This window comes from Schistocerca cancellata, chromosome 1 (assembly GCF_023864275.1).
Source record: "Schistocerca cancellata isolate TAMUIC-IGC-003103 chromosome 1, iqSchCanc2.1, whole genome shotgun sequence".
In the NCBI taxonomy this organism is placed as follows: Eukaryota; Metazoa; Arthropoda; class Insecta; order Orthoptera; family Acrididae; genus Schistocerca; species Schistocerca cancellata.
In genome coordinates, this window is record NC_064626.1 from 1,155,648,224 (window position 1) to 1,155,670,155 (window position 21,932).

Consider the following 21,932-nt stretch of genomic DNA (forward strand, 5'->3'; position numbering starts at 1 on the left):
CACCGACCAACCGTAATGTGTTTATTACGCGGGTTTTCCATACGCGTTAGGCAAATTATTATGCTGGTTCACAATAGCCACCTCAGGAAATACAGGTGAAAACATGCCAACACAACCGAGTTCACACGATTCACAGATGAAGGGCGCAGACAAACTTCTTCCCTTAAGCTGACTGACGATTTTCTGTCAATTGGTTAAGCTTGGCGATAGGTTTCATTATGCTTTTGCCCTGGTCTTCTACGGCTAGATTTTTCCGCAGCAGTTGGCCTAAATCTCTCTTGTGACAGCTCCCTAATAACCAGACTGATTTCTTTCTATGTGAAATATCTACCAATCTAGCCTTCAAGCCGTTCCTACAGGTCTGCTGCAACCTGTTAAGCTCAGACACTAGCTGAGGCTCTTCACCTGCTTCAGGTAACAGTCAAAGTGATTTCTAACCGGAACTGAAAGGAGATTCTAGACTTATTCCACCTTTTGCCTACTACTTGTCACCTACTCCCAGCCCCCATTGCCTCTTTCCCACTTCAGCATATCTAATTCCAACTGGAGGGCCCAAATCTTTCTCCCCTCATCCACGATTTTCTTCCTGGAATACATAATCTACAACTTCATCGAAGAGCTTCATCTAAAACTGTTTTCTTAGCTTCCCCACTGCATTCTCCCGAGTGGAAGGCTAACTGAAAATCCTGACATGTTTCTCCCATACCATTTAAGCCCTTTTCGTCGCTGAGTGCATCGTCGCTGGCGTCTCTATCTTAACAGAATCGGCGCATTTCATCACCGATTTCGATTTGAAGGGTATTTGCTACGATTTAAATGTAAAAAATACCAAAGAAAACTGATTTTTACTTTACGCTAACTTAGCCGCGAAACAGCTGACTGAGCGTCTAACAGGTGGCCGGCATGAGAATTCTACTATGTGTTCGAGACATTGGTGCACGTCTGCATCATTAGAATCAGCCCTAAACATCTCAAGGACGCAAGGAAGGTAGCGTGAGAGCGTAACTGGTTCTCTTGCGCCGAGGCGGTTCGGCTAAGTTCACAGAATCATTACTTTTTGGAGTTCGCGGATAATTCCATTCTATTCTATCGCTTGAGCTTTGTCCCGCAGTTAGGCAGGCCATCGTTAATCGGATTTGGCATGTTAATGGTTAAGGGGTGGCCGGATGCCCTTCCAGCCGCCACCTGCCATACCTCGCAGGACGGAATTAGTGTACCCCAACTGTCTGCGTCGAGTGTAATCCATGGAAATAGTGCGAATGTGTTCAGATGTCTGCGAGTCCTGTAACTGAGGCGGAACATGGGGACCAGCCCGGTATTTACCTTGCGGGATGTGGAAAACCGCCTAAAAACCACATCCAGGCTGGCCAGCACATCGGCCCTCGTCGTTAACCCGCCGAGCGGATTCGATCCGGGGCCGGCGGTCCTACCCGAGTCCAGGAAGCAGCGCGTTAGCGCTCTCGGCTACCCTGACGGGTGGAGTTTGCGCATAACATTTTGGGGAATTATTCTTGAATGTATATAGATTCGAATTCCACAAAACAAAAAGTTTCGAGTTTTTTTCGATCGTCACCCTCTTTTCCCCCTATAGTTTTGCGGACCGATGTAGTTCTTTAGACCGTAGCTCTGTGTGTTTGTGTTCCAGGCGTGCAGCGTGAACCCGTGTCGTCACGGCGGCACCTGCTGGAGCAGCGTGGACTCCTTCTACTGCGCCTGTCGGCCGGGCTACACGGGGAAGACCTGCCAAGGTGAGTCCCGCAGAACCTGCCAGCGCCTGCCTGCTCTCGCACCTGCCACTGTCGGCGATGGCAGGTGGGAGCACATCGTCGTTCTCGCGTTTCCTCGGCAATTCTCTGTTGCTATAACTAAGGCAGAGACGCTTCTTCATCATATACATGATCTTTCCGTAAGAGAGTGCAAAAATGTAGCAGGACTCAGAAAGTGCTCCACTGAACATTTTGAGGTAGGAACCTGGGGTCGGAGAAGCCAGTTCAAAGAGATATGGAAGTAAACTTGTCTACCGCTTTGTCTAGCATTACTGTTTACCAGCTTACTTACAACTAATATGCGTACAAGTTTACACGTATTGTGCTGTTTATATGCAGGAACATTCTTTATTTCCTGCAAGGAAAGGAGGAGAACGTGCCTGATTACTAGGGAGTCATGATTGTTTTGTTTACTTTCCTTGTCCAGAACGTCGCTCTGTTGCATCGTATTCACACTGTCCCATGACAGAAAGTGCTATGAATCAAAGATAGACCCGTTCATTACTCAGTGCTATTCAGAGACGTACAGTACAATACGATGGAGCGGTAGCGGTGCAGTATTTCCTGGTCGCTGGATTGGAGGAGGAGGTCCTGCTCCATGGCCTCCGAGTTCCATTTGATTATTTCCTATGGGGATATCTAAAGTCATTTGTGTGTGATGCCACAGTGGGTACAGAGATGGAATTAGTTGCCAGATTTGTAGTGATGATTCGAAACACATCAGGAATATTTGTCGGGGCGCGTCAGAATGTTGTTCGCCGATGTCATCCTTGAATTGAGATTGATGGGCATCAGTTGCAGAACATTTTGTAAGGTACAATAAAAATAATACGCTCGTTTTGTCATGATGGTATTTGCAAGTAACTAATGTGAATAAAAAATTTCACAGTAGTGTGATTTTATTCCTATTATATCCTTAAACTGGCTTCTCCGGTCGCAGATTCTTTGCCTCGAATTGTTCAGTGGAGCAGCCGCTATGTCCTGTTATTTTTTTTGCGCGCTGAGACGGAAACACCATGTATGCAGTGTGTTTAAAAATTAGTTGTACAAAAGTAACCTATAATACTGTAAAGTGTAAATAACTTGCAGAAATGTTTGACACAGCATTGAACGCAGCAAATATTCAATTTTTACTCCCTCCTAACACTGTTAGTTGCCGACACTCTCGCTAGGTGGCATGTGCGAACGAGTTATTTTAAGAATCATCTTGGAGTCGTATAACGGTGTGCAGCGTGCGCGGTCTTGTTTACTGTTTCGTGAATCCAAATCCGCTACTACCGTTCAGAAACATAATATCGCAAGCCACCACCTCAGAGATTAACTGGCTTTGTATGACTTAGGCCGCCAGATCAGAGGTGCCCAGCAGTCTCTGATGCAACATTTGAACCAGCTCGGCAGTCGTACATTCGTGAATGTCGGAAACTAACAGTGTTATGAGGTAATAAATCTTGAAGATATGCTGCATTCTGTGCCGTATCAAATATTTCTGCAAGTTATTTACCGCCGGCCGTGGTGGCCAAGCGGTTAAAGGCGCTACGGTCGCAGGTTCGAATCCTGCCTCGGGTATGGATGTGTGTGATGTTCTTAGGTTAGTTAGGTTTAATTAGTTCTAAGTTCTAGGCGACTGATGACCTTAGAAGTTAAGTCGCATAGTGCTCAGAGCCATTTGAACCAAGTTATTTACCCCTTTCAAAATTAAAGGTTACTTTTGGGTAACTAATTTAAAAACACACTGTATATTACTAAAAGACTCAAACGGTGTCTCAGTTACCCACACCAAGTTGGAGATGGCCTCCCTGATGGCTTCCTGCGGCAACAAAAATAAGATTTTCAATGTTTCAAGTAACTCTTACTCGATTTGAAAAATACTGGAAGGTTGTCACAACCCACTCATTAAGTTAAAGATTTAACAGACAATCAGGTATTAAAGTTGGAAACTGCCTTGAGTGAGTGGAACTGATGGCGCGCACATATTCCCCACAGAATTAGATTGGTGCATAAGTTCGTAGAGTTTCCCATAATTTTAATAAACGCAACAGATACACATAACAGAGACTTTAGTCATCAGTAATATATTCTCCTTCACTACTTACAACAATGTGACAACGATGGGGTAACTTTTAGATTCTGCGACTGTGGAAATCACGTAGTTCCGAAGCGAAGAACTCGTCGAGCCTTACTCGGAGCGCATTTTCATCCGGAAAGGAAATTCATTGAAGGTTGTTCGATAGAGAGCGGAGAAGATGAAAATATGAGAACGACGGATCATGTGCATAAGGTGAGTGTGGCATGACTTCCCAACACAACTCCTGCATAAAGTTTTGTTTGTGAGTCTAGCAGAATGCGGGCGGCTGTTATCCGTGGAGTAGCATCACTTCATGCGGTTTTCCTGGTCGTTGTTCTTGGACTGTGTCTGCAAGACGTCCCACTTGTTGACAATAAATCCCAGCAGTGATGATTAGACCTCGGGGATGCAATTCGGAGTATATCACACCGCCTTTGTCCCACCAGACGCTTAGCGTTTTCTTTTTCGGACGCGCGGAGGTCTTTGTTAGGGGAACTGCTGCTTTTTTTTGGGCTCAGTCATTCCTTTCTTTTCTTTATTTCGGCGTAAAAACACAATTTTTAGTCACCAGTATTGATAAGGAATAGGAATGGCCCGTGTTACTCCCGAATTAATCGATGATAAGCAAGCAGAGATGACTACCAGCAGATTTTTGTGATTTTGGTTTAGAGCGTGTGGTACCCACACACCCGATTTTAGTATCGTTCCCCACGCATACAGATGTGCCACGGTGATGGTGTGGTCACAGGTCATTACATTCGGCAGTTCTTGAGTACACTGACATGGATCATTGTGGATTAAAGCGATTAAGAGATCTTCTTCAAGCCCCGGAGGTCTTCTGAACATGGAGTCACCAATGTTGAAACGAATCTCCTTGAAACGAGGAAAACATTTTATTATCGTAATCTGTCCAATGGCACTATTCCCATACCCGAAGAAAATGTTTACGGCCGCCTCCACTGCACAAAGCTTCTGTGGACCTCAAACAGGAGAATACGTCGTAATTTTCCGATTATTTTACTTGGTACTCCATTTTCTAGCATCCACAGCTCCACTTACTCTATCCGTATCGAAAAATGACGATGTATAAACTCAAACAGAAACGGTTAAGTATGTATAAAAATGACAATCGGTAAATAGACCCATAGCAACCAGAATACCAACATGCAAAACAAAAACGCTACGAACTTATGCATCAATCTAATATAAACATATTCGTACAATATCATACAGTATTTGACAATCTCGAGCAGTTACACATAATTTAAAAACTTTTCTCGCTGATAACCGCACAAAATAATGAAAAGAAGAAGTTTATCACTTACTGCATTTTCACTGTTCATGCAGCAGTACTTTAACATCAGTCATGATGTTTTATTAGTTCGTTACTTCTAACACAGGAATCTGATTCAAATGAGAAACGGTCTTGGGCATATTTCCTAAGATAGACCATACTTACTTTAGCACACATTTCTCAAAAACTGCTTCTTCAAGTCAAACCAAAGTTAAAACGTGCATAAGTTGTCATATCCTCTTTAAAATTCATTAGTTATGTGACCGTAGCATTGTCATCATAGTAAGAAATCAAAGAAAGGTATGTAACCTAAGAAATTCAAACTTAAAAAGAAATAACCCCGATATACTTGTTATATCTCCTATTCGAGTGCCATAATTCTAATACATTTTGATGAAACTAACGCAATTTTTATAGCTACTTTCAAAGGGTGAAATTCGTATACATGTTTTAGTTTCAGAGGTAATTGTGCCTAAGGCTTAAGATTTCTTATTTTTGGGAAATACAAAAGTTTTGATACGATCTCTTCAGAATATATTCAAATTAAAAGTCTCTACGTCTGTAATGTCATCGTTCCGGATTCCTGTATCCTCTAGCTTACGGTAGGAGGTCCTCTTTTAAACTCTGGCCTCTTTTACCCTTTGTGGTGTACTTTTATCAGCATTCCACACCGTCAGCTGGCCAGTTAACAAAAGCTCAGTCTTCATTGTCGCTCCAGGCTCTATGCCCATATAACTGAAACATTCAGCCTGCTGTCTGTCAAATCTCTGAAACTCAACACCGAATCCATTACACCAGGTTATAGAGTTCTATGGCCTACAAATACTGTTTAGGCAAGTTTTCCCACATACAGTTGGGGTTTTGAGTTCTTGCATGGACGCATTCAGCAAGCAAGTCTCTACACATGGGTTTTATAACATCAGATGCTGACATTGATAGGGGATGGTTGTGTGTAAGCAAGAGCGATTCTCATTAACGCTTAAAAACCTCCAAGTCGCCGTAGATTACGCTGAGACGAGTAATCTAATAAAAGGCACAGGTATCCGCAATGTCGGAAAGTACCCCAATAGTAAATGACAAATTTTGAACATGTTATGTGACCCCGTGACTTACCTCGCCGGATGTGCAGCAGTTGGGTTTGTCGATCGAACCCACAGCGGTAGGGGCAGTCCTATAAATCGCTTACATACATGCGAGTAAACGTTGCAATTTTCGAACACCTGCTGTAAATGTTATTTGTTGTAAGCTCAGAATTCACAAAATTATCGTGTTATTATAACGAGCAAAAGCTGTTATTGTTTTGAGTTTCCCTCGTTTTGTCGTCGGCCGATGTGGCCGAGCGGTTCTAGGCGCTTCAGTCCGGAACCGCGCTGCTGCTACGGTCTCAGGTTCGAATCCTGCCTCGGACATGGATGTGTGTGCAGATGTTAAGTGCTTGGAGCAATCTGAATTTCCTTTTGTTTACAGCATGGCCATTTCCGCAGCAGCTGTTAAAATCAGTATTACAGGTTTTCCGTCCTGAGCTTTCTGCAGTTTAAAGAAAATTACACCAGATGCATTTCGCTTTTATTCATAAAGCATCTTTAGTGGATATTCTGAAAACCGAACACATACGTTTGTAAATTTTCGGTTGTTTTGGGTTAAAAACATCGTTTTCTGCATGAAGTTGGTGTGCAAGTTACTTTCGGCGTTTCTTTATGCATTCTCCAAATCACTGTTTCTTCCCTCCTTCTTGCTGGCAACGGTTGACGTTGAAAGTATGCACTTGCCAGCTTTTGCCATTTTGTAGTATTTGTGATTGTAGGACAGAATCTTGGAGGAGATGGTAGTGGTACATGGATTCTGTGATAATATGTGTATATTTAACGTTATATTAAGAGGTCAGGGAGTATAAAGAGAGACAGGCATGGAAATCATTAGACCTCTTCACCTCACAAGGAAACTACCACATTCAAAAAACCACAGGAGAAAAGAAACAACTCATAAATGATCATACCAGCTTGGTAAACCACACATTCTTCAAACTAATTGACTAACTTAATATAGCATTAAAAACACACATGTAACCACAGGTTCCATGTACCACTACCATCGCCTCCCAGATTTTATCCTATAATAACGATCCATCCAATTCCTGACCCACTGATTCCCCCCCCCCTCCATCCCTCCCCAGAAAAAGCCTTGCAATCAACATTGCCATCTCGTCTCATATCTCAACTTAACATAAAAGACCTTGTCATTAATTTACACTATCTCACACGTACACAAACAGCCATGAGAGAAAAAAGAAATAGTTTCACAGGTTGACAACAAACACAATTTGAACGAAAACAAACGCACACAAACACTGTTACTGTGCAGAGTGAGAATCAAACACAGCTTAAGTTCAATTTATAAAAGTCAAGTGTAAATAATGGAGTGCAAGAAATACTGCTGAAGGACAAAAACTGCCAAATACAGACGTGAATCGAAGTCTTTCGACATCAACCACTGCTATCAACGAGGACGGAAGAAGTAGCAATTTGGAGAATGTATAAAGAAACACCGTAAGTAGCTTGCACATCAACTTTATAAACAAAACGCTGTTTTTAACCTAAAACGAAGAAGAAACTACAAATGTATGTATCCAGTTTGGAGAATAACCACGGAAGAAGCTTTTTAAATAAAAGGGAATCGCGTCTGTTGTAATTATCCTTAACTAAACTGGAGTAAGCTCAAGACAAGCCGGCCGATGTGGCCGAGCGGTTCTAGGCACTTCAGTCCGGAACCGCGCTGCCGCTACGGTCGCATGTTCGAATCCTGCCTCGGGCATGGATGTGTGTGGTGTCCTTAGGTTAGTTAGGTTTAAGTAGTTCTAAATCTAGGGCACTGATGACCTCAGATGGTAAGTCCCATTGTGCTTGGAGCCATTTGAACCACTTTTTTGAGCTAAAGACGGAAAAGCAATGATAACAGCAGGTTTTTGTTGTGCCGCACTTTACCAAAACCGCGGGAGACCGTGAAACCGGTAAATAAAGTAGCAAACCATACCTCAGTGTTAACACAGAATTGTGTAACGAATTGCAGAAAGTACTGCGTGCCAGACGCAAGAGTCGAACCCTGAGACCCTGAGACCCACACGATAGGGATAGTCACATAGGCACGGAGTGATACCAAATGGTTCAAATGGCTCTGAGCTCTATGGGACTCAACTGCTGTGGTCATAAGTCCCCTAGAACTTAGAACAACTTAAACCTAACTAACCTAAGGACATCACACACATCCATGCCCGAGGCAGGATTCGAACCTGCGACCGTAGCAGTCGTGCAGTTCCAGACTGTAGCGCCTTTAACCGCTCGGCCACTCTGGCCGGCAGGAGTGATGCCGACGTGAACACTTGGTTGGGGTGGGGGGTGAGCAGGTGCGACTGAGAGATGGACCCAACCTCTGCACGTGTGGAATGGTACGTCATCTGGTCACGTTACATATCCAACATTCGACACAGCCGTGTAAGTTATATTACAGACTGACCTTTTTACTCTCGTGTTTACTTTTAATAACGCGAGTGTACCAGTGACGGCGACCAGCGCCTGGTGTGGTGTGCCCGCAGAGGAGTTCGTGCTGGAGGCGATGCCGAGCGCGATGCCGCGCGCGACGGGCCGCGACGGCCAGCTGGACCTGCAGATGCCCATCTCCATCCACCTGGACCACCTGCACAACGTCTACATCGCGGCGGGCACGCTCGCCTGCGCCGTCGTCATCGTCGTGCTCACGGTAATTACTCACAGCTGCTGAACCACTCAATACAAAGCGTGGGCCAGATAAAACTGGCCCACCTTAAGGCACGCAACCCTTCTTACATCACCGGCGCCCATGGTGAACTTTGTGGCAGGGTACGGAGGTAGGACGACAAACGGGCCGACTTGGAGCAGGAGAGGCACCACAGGACATTTTAATTTCCACTGTCTATACTTTTACAAGTAAATTTATAAAACTTTGTCAGCATGACCAGGAAGGATTCAGGATTCACACTCGTAGCAGCGGAAGTTCAAAAACATAATAAAATAATTTTTTTACATGTGAAATTTCATAATTTTTTCACTTACTATTGGCTGCATTTGTTGCTATAGGTACACTTTCCTTCATAAGTAAGAGAGACTGTTCGATGAATTTTGCACAGCATACAAACCATACTTACAGGTGTCTGAAACTCTACAATCTATTTAATTTATGAAAAAATGAATGAGCTGTTACGTTTTGAACTTTATGTTTAGAAAAAAATCAAATTTTGTAGTTAATTATGTCAATTTTCCACAGTTTTCAACAGATTTGGAAAATTCTAGAGTTTCATACACCTGTAGGTATGGTTTGTATGCTGTGCAAAATTCATCAAAGAATCTCTCTGACTTGTGAAGAGAAATATACCTATAGCAACAAATGCAGCCAAAAGTGAAAAAAATGATGACATTTCACATTTAAAAATTTTTTTGTTTTGTTTTTACACTTCCACTGCTATGAGTGTGAATCCTGAATCCTTCTTACTAATGCTGACAAAGTTTTATGAAGTTATTTGTAAAAGTATAGATAGTAGAAAATAAAATGTCTTGTGGTGCTTCTCCTGCTCCAAGTCGGCCTGTTTGACGTCCTAACCCCCTTAAGGTGCATGAAGAATTTTCCGGGCCAACTGTAGTTTGCCCATACTGTAGGTTTCCCTGCCAACCACACTGTACCATTTAACGTTGTGTACTAACATCGAGGTTGCCGTTCTACTGATGCAGGGTTGCAGCGAACACATAACAATAAAGCTACAGGATTTATAGGACAAAATTTTCTGAAACCATAGCACCTCAAACTGTACTAAAACGACTTATTTTGATAGACCTATGTTGCAATGCATCACTGGAACCGTGAAACCTACGGCATGTCATGTTCGCAAACACTGAGACTTAAAAGACGGCTGCTCAGTTTGTCTTTGTCAGCCAGTCACAGCTCAGAGCTCATGACTACGTCAACTAATCTCACCATAAGATATGTGACTGGGATTGTGGCTAGGCTGGGAGCTAGTAGAAAGGTTAAATTAAGTTGTTAATATGAGTTCTATAAAACAACCAACCGGTTGCAACAACATTTAACTTCACCTTGTTTCGACACTGACTATAGGTGTCTTCATTAGAAAATCTGAAACAGTTACACGTAGAGACAGATGGACACATTTACGAGCAAAATTCTCTCGTCAAATACACTAAAGCTCCAAAGAATCTGGTACTGGCATGCGTATTCAAATACAGAGGTATGTAAACAGGCAGAACACAGCGCTTGGGTCGGCAACGCCTATATAATACAACTAGCGTCTGCCGCAGTTGTTAGCTCGGTTACTGCTGCTACAATGGCAGGTTATTAAGATTTAGGTGAGTCTGAACGTGATGTTAAAGTCAGCGCACCAGAGATGGGACACAGCATCTCCGAGGTAGCGATGAAGTGGGGATTTTCCCGTACGACCATTTCACGCGTGTACCGTTAATTTGAGAAATCCGGTAAAATATCAAATTTCCCACATCACTGTGAACAGAAAAAGATTATGTAAGAACGAGACCAACGACGACTGAAGACAATGGTTCACCGTGACAGATGTGCAACCCTTGCGCAGATTGCTGCAGATTTCAACGCTCGGCCATCAACGAGTGTCAGCATGCGAAACTTTCATAGAATCATCATAGATATGGGCTTTCGGAGCCGAAGGCCTACTCGTGTGCCCTTGATGACTGCACGACACAAAGCCTTAAGCCTCACCTGGGCCCGCCAACATCGACACTGGAATGTTGATGACTGGAAACATGTTGCCTGGTCGGACGAGTCTCGTTTCAAGTTGTACACAGCGGTGGACGTGTACGGGTATGGAGACAACCTCATGAATCCAAGAACCCTGCATGTAAGCAGGAGACTGTTCAAGTTGTTGGAGGCTCTGTAAAGCCGTGGGTTGTGTGCAGTTGGCGTGATATGGGACCCCTGATACATCTACATACGACTCTCACAAGTGACACGTACGTTAGCATCCTGTCTGATCACCTGCATCCATTAATGTCCATTGTGCATTCCGAAGGACTTGGGAAATTCCAGCAGGACAATGTGACACCCCACGCGTCCAGAATTGCTACAGAGTGGCTACAGAAGCACTCCCGCTTACCATCAAACTCTCCAGACATGACATTATTGAGCATACCTCGGATGCCTTGCAACGTCCAGTTCAGAAGAGATCTCCATACCCTCGTATTCTTACAGATCTATGGACAGCCCTGCGTGGATTCATGGTGCCAGTTCCCTCCAGCACTACTTCAGACATTAGCTGAGTCCATGACACGTCATGTTGCGGCACTTGCGTGCTCGCGAGAGCCCACGATATTAGGCAAGTGTACCAGATTCTTTGGCTCCTCAGTGTAGAACAACTTCTTCAAATCAAATTTGAAACCATATAAAAATTACAAGTGCTGGAACTGACATAACTCTGGTTCTTGTCTGTGAAAATTATATCTACGTGACGTACCACTCTTTACGCCGCTAAGGGCTGTAAAACGAAGCAGCAAATTAATACTCTTGGTTTCCACAAATTTAACTAGCTTTCTCGGAGGAATTTAAGCTCTGCAACCTAACCAAAAGATGGGTCACGTGTCTGTGCTTTGTTTGGTGATTTATTTGTGTTATAAATGTGTGCTAAGCTTCAGCTATAACTGTACGAACGTGGTGGTCAGTGCATAACTGTATTTTCGTTTGGGAGCTCTGAGATGTTGACCAGTAACACTGAATATTATCCTGCTTTGTTTGTTTGCAAAATTGTCTGCATACTCGCTAGTAAGACTTAAAATATTTGCAGATAAAAAGGTCAAGGGTTTCGACTCTAATTTGTACGATGGCTTCAGTTCATTTCCTCTTTCCCGATACTCATGGATTCTCGTTCATTTATCGTAAAACACTTCTGTTTTTGTTTTGCTTATGAAATCTATAGGCGTATTTCAGCTCTTAGGTAATTAAGAGCCGGCCTGTACAACTTAGCCACCAAAATATATCATGCAAGTAGTTCACTATAATAAGCTTCATTCTACTGATTTTGGGGTCCAGGTAAAAGAACACCAAACGTAAGGAAACAAAAAACCTTTCTGTCAAACGAAATATGCTTCTGCTTTTTCAAATGTTTCTCCAGTTGCACTATTCATAACTGATAAATAATTACAGCATTTTGTTCTCTGTTTGTCTTTTCATTCGGTGGTAAGCTGGAAACGAACATTACCTCAACACTAAGGAATGAGAACACTCGTACAACTAATGAACTATTTGTCATGGGCTACTTGTGAAGGAGCTTTTCGGCCTCAAATTGTGTCCTTATACATTGCTAACCAGCATTTAGGCAGAGGACGTGTAGTCCACTACATACATGTATAAAGATTAGTTCCGTATTTTGGCGAAATTAAATGTTTCAGGCCCTCTCTTCAACTCCTCCAGAACACGTTGTATGGTTTTCAGCATTACAGATTAGAAAAGGATGGTGAGAAACATTTTGTGAATTAACTTCCACCCATGTTCTCTAGTTGCCACCAGAGAACCTAAGGCGATCGTGCAAGGGAGCACGTAAGGAGAGTCCTAAACTGTTAAACTTCGGAAGAATAGAGATCGTATCCCGATAGAAATACTGGATGAAGCCTAAATTCGGTTTAAAAATGTTGTTCAAGTGCATGAGTTCATACTGAAGTGATTCAAGAAGCAACGTATTTCAAAAGTTGATAAAAAACTGTCGGTTTTCCAAACGAATTGTAGTGTTACGGTATTTCATAGGCCACTGTAAATCATATAAGAGTCCTATGTGGGCAACTACATCTCACTCTACGCATAATTAATTATTTTTTAAAAATATTTTGTGATCAAATCCAAAAAGTTATAGAGTCCGCTATGACTTAATAGCGTCTGCATCTGCACGCGATTCTACCATTTCTTCATCGCAGCTGAGATAGGTGGTTTTCTATGTACATTGAAGACTCCAACACTGGTCTAAATTAGAATGTCAGTCAGTACTGACTCGTAATTATCTGAGATTATTGATGGACCTTTCGACATCAATTGCATTTAATGATGGAAGGATACGTGCCATTTAGAATTTTGAGACATCGTACTGGTTTAATGGCTTAATATAATCCAACAACATTTTTAACCTGACTATACGATTCATTATCATGAATCCGGTTGTGCCTTGAGTCTGCAATAAATGAGGATTAGCAGCTCCAAGCGGGCACTACAATTTTTTAGAAGATTTTAATACAAAGTTAAAATAATATTAACTACTGAAAATCGTACGTATTCTTTACTGAGTATCTGTTTCTTTAAACAAATAATGCATAAACAATCAGGCACCTTGTATGGAAGTAATCGATATTTGGCAACGAATATACACTCCTGGAAATTGAAATAAGAACACCGTGAATTCATTGTCCCAGGAAGGGAAACTTTATTGACACATTCCTGGGGTCAGATACATCACATGATCACACTGACAGAACCACAGGCACATAGACACAGGCAACAGAGCATGCACAATGTCGGCACTAGTACAGGGTATATCCACCTTTCGCAGCAATGCAGGCTGCTATTCTCCCATGGAGACGATCGTAGAGATGCTGGATGTAGTCCTGTGGAACGGCTTGCCATGCCATTTCCACCTGGCGCCTCAGTTGGACCAGCGTTCGTGCTGGACGTGCAGACCGCGTGAGACGACGGTTCATCCAGTCCCAAACATGCTCAATGGGGGACAGATCCGGAAATCTTGCTGGCCAGGGTAGTTGCCTTACACCTTCTAGAGCACGTTGGGTGGCACGGGATACATGCGGACGTGCATTGTCCTGTTGGAACAGCAAGTTCCCTTGCCGGTCTAGGAATGGTAGAACGATAGGTTCGATGACGGTTTGGATGTACCGTGCACTATTCAGTGTCCCCTCGACGATCACCAGTGGTGTACGGCCAGTGTAGGAGATCGCTCCCCACACCATGATGCCGGGTGTTGGCCCTGTGTGCCTCGGTCGTATGCAGTCCTGATTGTGGCGCTCACCTGCACAGCGCCAAACACGCATACGACCATCATTGGCACCAAGGCAGAAGCGACTCTCATCGCTGAAGACGACACGTCTCCATTCGTCCCTCCATTCACGCCTGTCGCGACACCACTGGAGGCGGGCTGCACGATGTTGGGGCGTGAGCCGATACCCCAGGAGCAACAGTGTCCCTAATTTGCTGGGAAGTGGCGGTGCGGTCCCCTACGGCACTGCGTAGGATCCTACGGTCTTGGCGTGCATCCGTGCGTCGCTGCGGTCCGGTCCCAGGTCGACGGGCACGTGCACCTTCCGCCGACCACTGGCGACAACATCGATGTACTGTGGAGACCTCACGCCCCACGTGTTGAGCAATTCGGCGGTACGTCCACCCGGCATCCCGCATGCCCACTATACGCCCTCGCTCAAAGTCCGTCAACTGCACATACGGTTCACGTCCACGCTGTCGCGGCATGCTACCAGTGTTAAAGACTGCGATGGAGCTCCGTATGCCACGGCAAACTGGCTGACACTGACGGCGGCGGTGCACAAATGCTGCGCAGCTAGCGCCATTCGACGGCCAACACCGCGGTTCCTGGTGTGTCCGCTGTGGCGTGCGTGTGATCATTGCTTGTACAGCCCTCTCGCAGTGTCCGGAGCAAGTATGGTGGGTCTGACACACCGGTGTCAATGTGTTCTTTTTTCCATTTCCAGGAGTGTAGATGTTAAATGAGATGTCGTTATTGATGCATTACCTGAAAAGTAGCAATTTACAGTTGAATCTTCTTAAGAAAAAATGTGAAAACCAATAACGCTATGAAAAATGAGGAACAGCAAGGTAGTGGGAACCAAGTCAGCTAAGTTCATATATTACTGCCATTCATCAATACTAATTGATAAGTTATGAAGGATAGTGAATAAAAAGTGCAAGGTGTCCACTAAACGCTGGAAGAGGTGAAAGAAGTGAAGAGTCAGAGGAAACAAAATCTTAGAAGCGAGTGGAGAACAAAGCCGCAACCTTTGGTTTTGTTGTCTAGCATTTGCACCCCTCACCCTCTTTTTTTTTGCTGTGTCGCTACGTAACACAGCAGTGCACGTGTCACATTCTTCAATTCAGATACAGTCACGGTGCAGTCCGGAAGACACGAAAATGGAATGTTCTTTACACAGTTATTTTATTTTAACAAATCATATACGAAACAATTGAAGTCCACTGGTAATATAATGTTTGTGGTCAGACCTGAGTAGTGACGATGAAGCAACGATTAGGCACTGTTCTCACTGAGGTGATACAATATGCGATACTAGGCGTTGCAGTACCTGTGTGACAATCGTATTTCCAAAGTAGTGAGAAAAACAAGCAACAAAACACAGCAGGCAGCAGCAGCATCTCATGGGGTGGGTCACTGTGTTACAGAAAACTTAATAATACGTCACGTATCTAGTTGAGACTAGAAATAAATATGGCTGTTTGCAGCGTTAAATACAATTTCGACATGTTAGGCGCGTTTTTTATGCAGTATTGTACACTCATTTTCAGAGAAAAACAGAACAGCTTGGACGACCAAAGACAGGAAGGTCATATTCCCAAGACATATACATTAGAATATGCTTCAGAAATGATTAGTATTTGAACCTTATCGGGCAGCGAGTTCACGGTCAACATCGATATCGCGGAGCAACACCACGTACCAGTAAAGTGTGCCTGCAGCTCTCGTCGCTATAAACCAAAGGCAGTGGATCAGTGCGACTTGAGCAGACGAGCGAGATACCTCGCAAGTATATATGCGAACCGTACCGTCAAATCAGTAAGTTGAAAGATGGCGCGTTATTGGCATGTGTAGCATCCATTCGGGAAACTGCTGCTCATGTGGGACGAAGTATTTGGATAGTGCAACGGGTGTGTGCGCAGAATGGTTAATTGAAGGCCGTAGAACACTACTTGATGACTCAGGTAGCACCACAGACCACCACCTTAAAAACGTCGATACCTCATACGAAAGGCATTGGGGGACAGATCTGCATCCTCCTCGGCTCTGGCGCAACAGTGGAGCAGAGAAACACATTGTACACTGTCAGGAGTAACGGTCCGTCTCCGTTTATTACGGAATGGGCTACGCGCGCGTCGTCCACTTCTCTGCCTATCTTTGACGAATGTGCAGAAATGGTGCATGGAACGATGTCACTAGGGACAGGAATGGCATCAGATACTATTTTAGGACGAATCCAGGTTGTGTTTGTTTGAAATTTATTGCCATATCTTGTTTCGCCGCAGGCAGTGGGACCGCCACCAAAGTGGCTGCATTCGCACAAAACATACAACACCAATTCAAGGCTTTATTATGTGGGGTGCTATTGGGTACAACTACAAATTACAGTTGATACGTGTCCAGGGCACTGTGACCACTGTGTCATACGTGAACGAAATCCTGTGACCCGCAGCCATACCCTTTCTCCACCACACCCCAAACGCCATTTTTCAGGAAGACAATGCACGATCACACTTTACTGCACAAACACGAGTCCCCTTGGTGTCATAAGATGCCAGAGTTTTGCCCTGGCTCTCCAGTTCACCAGACTTGTCGCCAGGCGAAAATGTGTGGGATATGGTGAAAAGACAGCTGTACTTTGATCCAATGCCAACCACCACAGCTGAACTTTGGAACCAGGTGAATGCCGCATGGGTGGCTATACCAAAGGACGCATCGATACCATCACGCATGGAACAAGTTATATGGGCGCATGGCGGACTCTGTGCCTACTAGGCAACATGACACATACTGAATGGAGGTCACAAATGCTTAGCATTTTTGCAGAACATACTAACGTACATATCCTGTGAATATGTACGGCCTATCTCTAGTGGTTCAAGGTGTTCTGTTTTTTCTGAACATTAGTGTACGACCTAAAAAGCACCAAACGTAAAATGGCTACTGACTACATTTTTTACTGCAAACTTCTCTTAATTGTGTTTTATTTAACTTCGAAATGTGACAATACCTACATCTATATCTACATGATTACTCTGATATTCACAATAAAATGCCAGGCAGAGGTTTCAAAGAATCACCTTCAATCTGTCTCTCTACCGTTCCACACTCGAATGTCTCGCGCGGGAAGAACCAGCACTTACATTTTTCTGTGCGAGCGCTGATTTATTTTATCGTGGTGATCATTTCTCCCTATGTAGATGAGTGCCAACAGAATGTTTTCGCAAGCGATGGAGAAAACTGGTGACTGAAATCTTATGAGAAGATCCCGTCGCAACGAAAAACGCCTCTGTTTTAATGGTTTCCACACCAATTGACATATCATGTCTGTGGCTCTGTCTCCCCTATATCGCGATAGTACAAAACGAGGTGTAATTTTTCGATGTCATCCTCCAGTCCCACCTGCTGCCGATCCCACACCGCACAGCAATACTCCAAATTAGGGCGAACAAGCGCGTTGTAGGCAGTGTCTTCAATAGACCTGTTGCACCTTCTGAGTGTTCTGCCAATGAGTCGCAGTCTTTCGTTTGCTCACTCACAACATTATCGATGTGATCATTCCAATTTAGATTATTTGTAATTGTAATCCCTAAGTATTTAGTTGAATTTACAGCCTTCAGATTTGTGTGACTTATCGCGTAATCGAAATTTTGCGAATTTCATTTGGTACTCATGTGAATAACTTCACACTTTTCTTTATTCAGGGTCAATTCCACTCTTCGAATCACACTGATATCTTATCTAAATCATTTTGCAATTCGTTTTGGTCATCTGATGACTTTAAAAGTCGGTAAATGACAGCACCATCCGCAAACCATCTAAGAGGGCAAATCTAATTGTCTCCTATGTCGTTATTATAGATCAGGAACACTTCCTTGGGGAACGCCGGATATTACTTCCGTTCTACTCGATAACTTTTCGTCTCTTACTACGAACTGTGACCTTTCTGACAGGAAATTACGAATCCAGTGAGAAGAAGCTTGTGAGGAACGCTGCCGAAAGCCTTATGGAAATCTAAAAATGTGGCATCAATTTGACATCCCCTGTTGGTAGCACTATTACTTCATTAGTATAGAGAGGTAGTTGAGTTTCACAAGAATGATATTTTCTGAATCCGCGCTATGTGTCAATAATTTTCGAACACAGAACATGTTCGAAAATTCTACTGCAAATCGACGTTAGTGATACGTGCCTATATTTCAGCCGATTGCTCCTACTTCCCTTTCTGGGTATTGGTGTGATTTGAGCAATTTTCCAGTCCGGTTGTATATAATTGCTAAATATGGAGCTATTGTATCAGCATACTCTGGAAGGAACGTGATTGGTATACAATCTGATTGGTATACAATTGCTTTTATTAAGTGATTTAAGCTGCTTTGTTACACCGAGGATATCTACTTCTGTGTTTCTCAACTTGGAATTTGTTCTTGACTGGATATTCAGCTATATTTACTTCATCTTGTTTGGTGAACCGTGATTAATAACTCTGCTTTAGTGGCACTGTCATCAGTGACTTCACCGTTGTTATCGCGCTATGAAGGTACAGATTGCGACTTGCCACTGGTGTGATTGGTGGGCACTAACGAAAAGAAAACTAGTACATTATGAAGTTGTTGTGTCACAATATCTGATGCCAAAATAATAATTTTTAATCGAATACTTTCCTCAGAATCAAATGAGAACGGCTCCATAACAGAGAACACACCCGATTCCCGAAACAGTGGTTTTTAATTTTTACGCAAAAAGTCAATTTTTTCTGAGAATCTGATTACAGAGGCGGATGTAGCTTTACTTCATCTACACAAAACGATTTTTGTAGGCAAATGAGACGATTCGCAACTTCTGTCCCTGGGTATTGTGCGATAGAGCTTTTTGGAGAACTCAGCACTCTGTTGCCCCGCGTGACACAGCAAATAATTGTATTGGTGTGTCCTCCTAGTGTGAAGCAGGTAAGTTGCTTCAACTACGTTCCTGCGCCCTAGCCTGATGCAGGTTTCTTCTGTGTCGCATCACGTATTGTGTTGCATATTGCATCACCTATTTTATAAAGGGTAAGGAGCTGGACGGTACCGAATACGTATGGTTTCAGTTTATGTCTTTACTCTTACATGTCTGATTTCAACACTACCACCCAGCTTCATTCCCGAGAGCGTTTCATCAGAAGTGTATGCGGGGAAAGCCTGTACTGACAGGGGGAACAGCGCAGCAGTTGCTCATCGGAGCCTCCTGCGAGGCCTACGAGAAAGACAGGCCACGGCGCATACGTCACGAGGGTAGTCCTGCGCTTGCTCGCTCGCTCAAATCTGCAGACGAACTACGTTTCTACACCTGTTAACTAGTAATTAGGCGTGTCTATACAAACGGAAACTGAATCTTCTACTGGAATCCGCTATTATGGAATCTTACTGTTATTAGTCCTTTAATGATGGTAATTCCATGAGCCTGCTTATAATTTGTTATGGCTGTACTGGTTTACGATAAAATAAAATCATGCTAAAATGATTATCAGTTGCATAAGGCACCACATCCAGCATGTAATGAGTACTGTTAAGCAGAAGAAACTAAATGCTATTAAAAAGCCGTTATACCACTTTTATCTGGTATTGATCTTAAATTAAATTTTGCTGTAGTACTGTTAATCAGTAAGACATCATAATAGCGAATTCCAGTGGAAGATGCAGTTCTAGTTAGTACTTACATGCCCAGCTGCGAGTTAACAGGTTTAGAAACGCATTTCGTCTGCTGAGTTGAGCGAGCGAGCGAGCGAGCGAGTTCACGACTACCTTCGTGACGTACGCGCCGTGGCCTGTCTTTCTCGTGGGCCTCGGCCTCTTGACTGTGACGTCATCACTGAGTGTCAGCGGTGGTGTGTTTCGTATTGCAGGTAGCGGCGTGCCACTGCCGAGTGCACGAGACGTACAAGCGGTGCTTCCTGAACGCGTCGCCACTGCTGCCCTGCAAGCTCTCCAGGCTGGACGACCCAAAGTCCCCCAGGTCAGTATGCTTGCTCTGACGTACTGTACGGCTATGGTTGCACTGTGTAATGAACGCTGGATGGTGAAGTGTGGGAGCAAGGAGCTATGTGCTGCGTGGGTACGTCAAGTGGAGAAGGCAGCTCTCCAGGGTGTCCATAAAGTCTGGGTACAGAGGGAATTCGAATAAATGATAATAAAACACCTTTGATGCTAATAAATAGTATTTTAAACATGATATCCGTGCTTTTCAATGCCTAATTTGATGCACTCTGCAACAGTAAGGTGAACGTGATGGAATAGGTCTGAATTGCCGTCGGCTTTACCACTCTGATAATGCATTCGTTCAGTTGATTTAAATTTGTAATATCCATCGAGTAAACATTCTCTTTCAGTAGACATCAGAAAAAAAAGTGAAGGGCCCCACCCTACTGAAACGAGTCTGGAAATCTCTCACGCAATCGCTCAATTTGAAGCTTCAATTTGTCTTTCTTCAAATAAGTCTCACCCACTACTTATTTATCAAAGAAGAAAGGTCCTATCACATGAGCTTTCCACAAACCACACCACACCACACTCTCATCTTTCGGCAGCCCTGCTGTTTGGATGGATTCATCCAGTGTCGATTGCCTTAACTCCAGTATCGAAGAATTTGTCTGACCATTTCACCATTGACATAAAACGCAGGTTCATCACTGAACAACACACAGTAAAATTGATATTTTCATCAAGTTTATCTGTAAACCATTCACACATTCATGCATCTATTGGTGTCATCCTCATTTAAGTGATGCATTATCAGTAACTTGTATTGAAGAAACCTCTTCTCTGCCAGGATTTTATGTATGGTTGACCTCGGAACATTCAAATCCGTGTATGCCCGACAAAGCGATTTCTTTGGGCTACCATTAAACTTGGCCAAAACAGGCTCTTTCGTTTCGCCTGAAATATTTGGTCGTTCCGAACGGGGTTTGTCCAACACACTGCCTGTTTCTATAAGTTTGATGGTTAATTACCCGATGAAGAAAAACAAACAGGTTGAGTCAAGGTGTGGAAAGTTAAATTCTTTCGCAATTTTGCGATACGTCCATTCTTCTCGACCACTCAAGAGTACAAACTCTACTTGTTCTTGTTTAAATAGAGCTACCATTCAGTCTAAGAAACAACAAAATTTATTAGAATTATTAACATTTATTTCATTATTATTTATTAACGTTTATAGAATATTGATTAGAATTTATTATAATTCTCTGTGTATCCAAACTTTGTGGACTCCCTGTAGAAGTAAGTGCTGCGATATGACAAGCGGATTGTACAAAACGTAGCCTCACTGACTTGATTATTATTAACAGGGTGTGTGGGATAGGACTACGACCTCAACATATGTAGACGGGACGACGCAATTCTCACCCGTTTTCGAGAAAAGCGAGTATGAACATTTTAGGCGTGCCTATACACACGGCCGGAAAAAATGCAGCGCCCTCAAAGACTGTGCTTAGTGCTACCGGGGCATAATAAAAGTATCTGCTTACTGAGGGGCTGCAGTGTTAGTGATTCATTTGTCACGATCTTCAGCGATAAGAAGACGCAATGGAGGCATGACTGTGCACCCTCTTTTTTGATTCTGCAGTAACTAAGTATGGTGAGTTTCGAGGTGAACAGTGGTCGCGAGATTCACATTAAGGTAAGACCGAGCCCAGCTGACGAGTACGTACTCCCGTTGAAAAACTTCACCCATGTGAACAGGGTCGCTATTTGGTCCTGTGGAACCCTGGTGGACGTGTCGACCTATTGCTGC

The 21,932-nt window shown here is 43.5% G+C and overlaps 1 protein-coding gene across 1 annotated transcript in view; it reads left to right on the top strand.

Annotated features, from left to right (window-relative positions):
• The window catches only part of LOC126136758 (delta and Notch-like epidermal growth factor-related receptor), a gene marked incomplete at its 5' end in the record, with an annotated part of 583,816 nt that overhangs the window by 533,480 nt on the left and 28,404 nt on the right, over nucleotides 1-21,932 (top strand). The window contains 3 exons of the mRNA XM_049915208.1: nucleotides 1,646-1,748; nucleotides 8,715-8,878; nucleotides 20,047-20,156. Coding sequence (XP_049771165.1) covers nucleotides 1,646-1,748; nucleotides 8,715-8,878; nucleotides 20,047-20,156 — 377 coding nt within the window. The remainder of the gene's footprint in view (nucleotides 1-1,645; nucleotides 1,749-8,714; nucleotides 8,879-20,046; nucleotides 20,157-21,932) is intronic.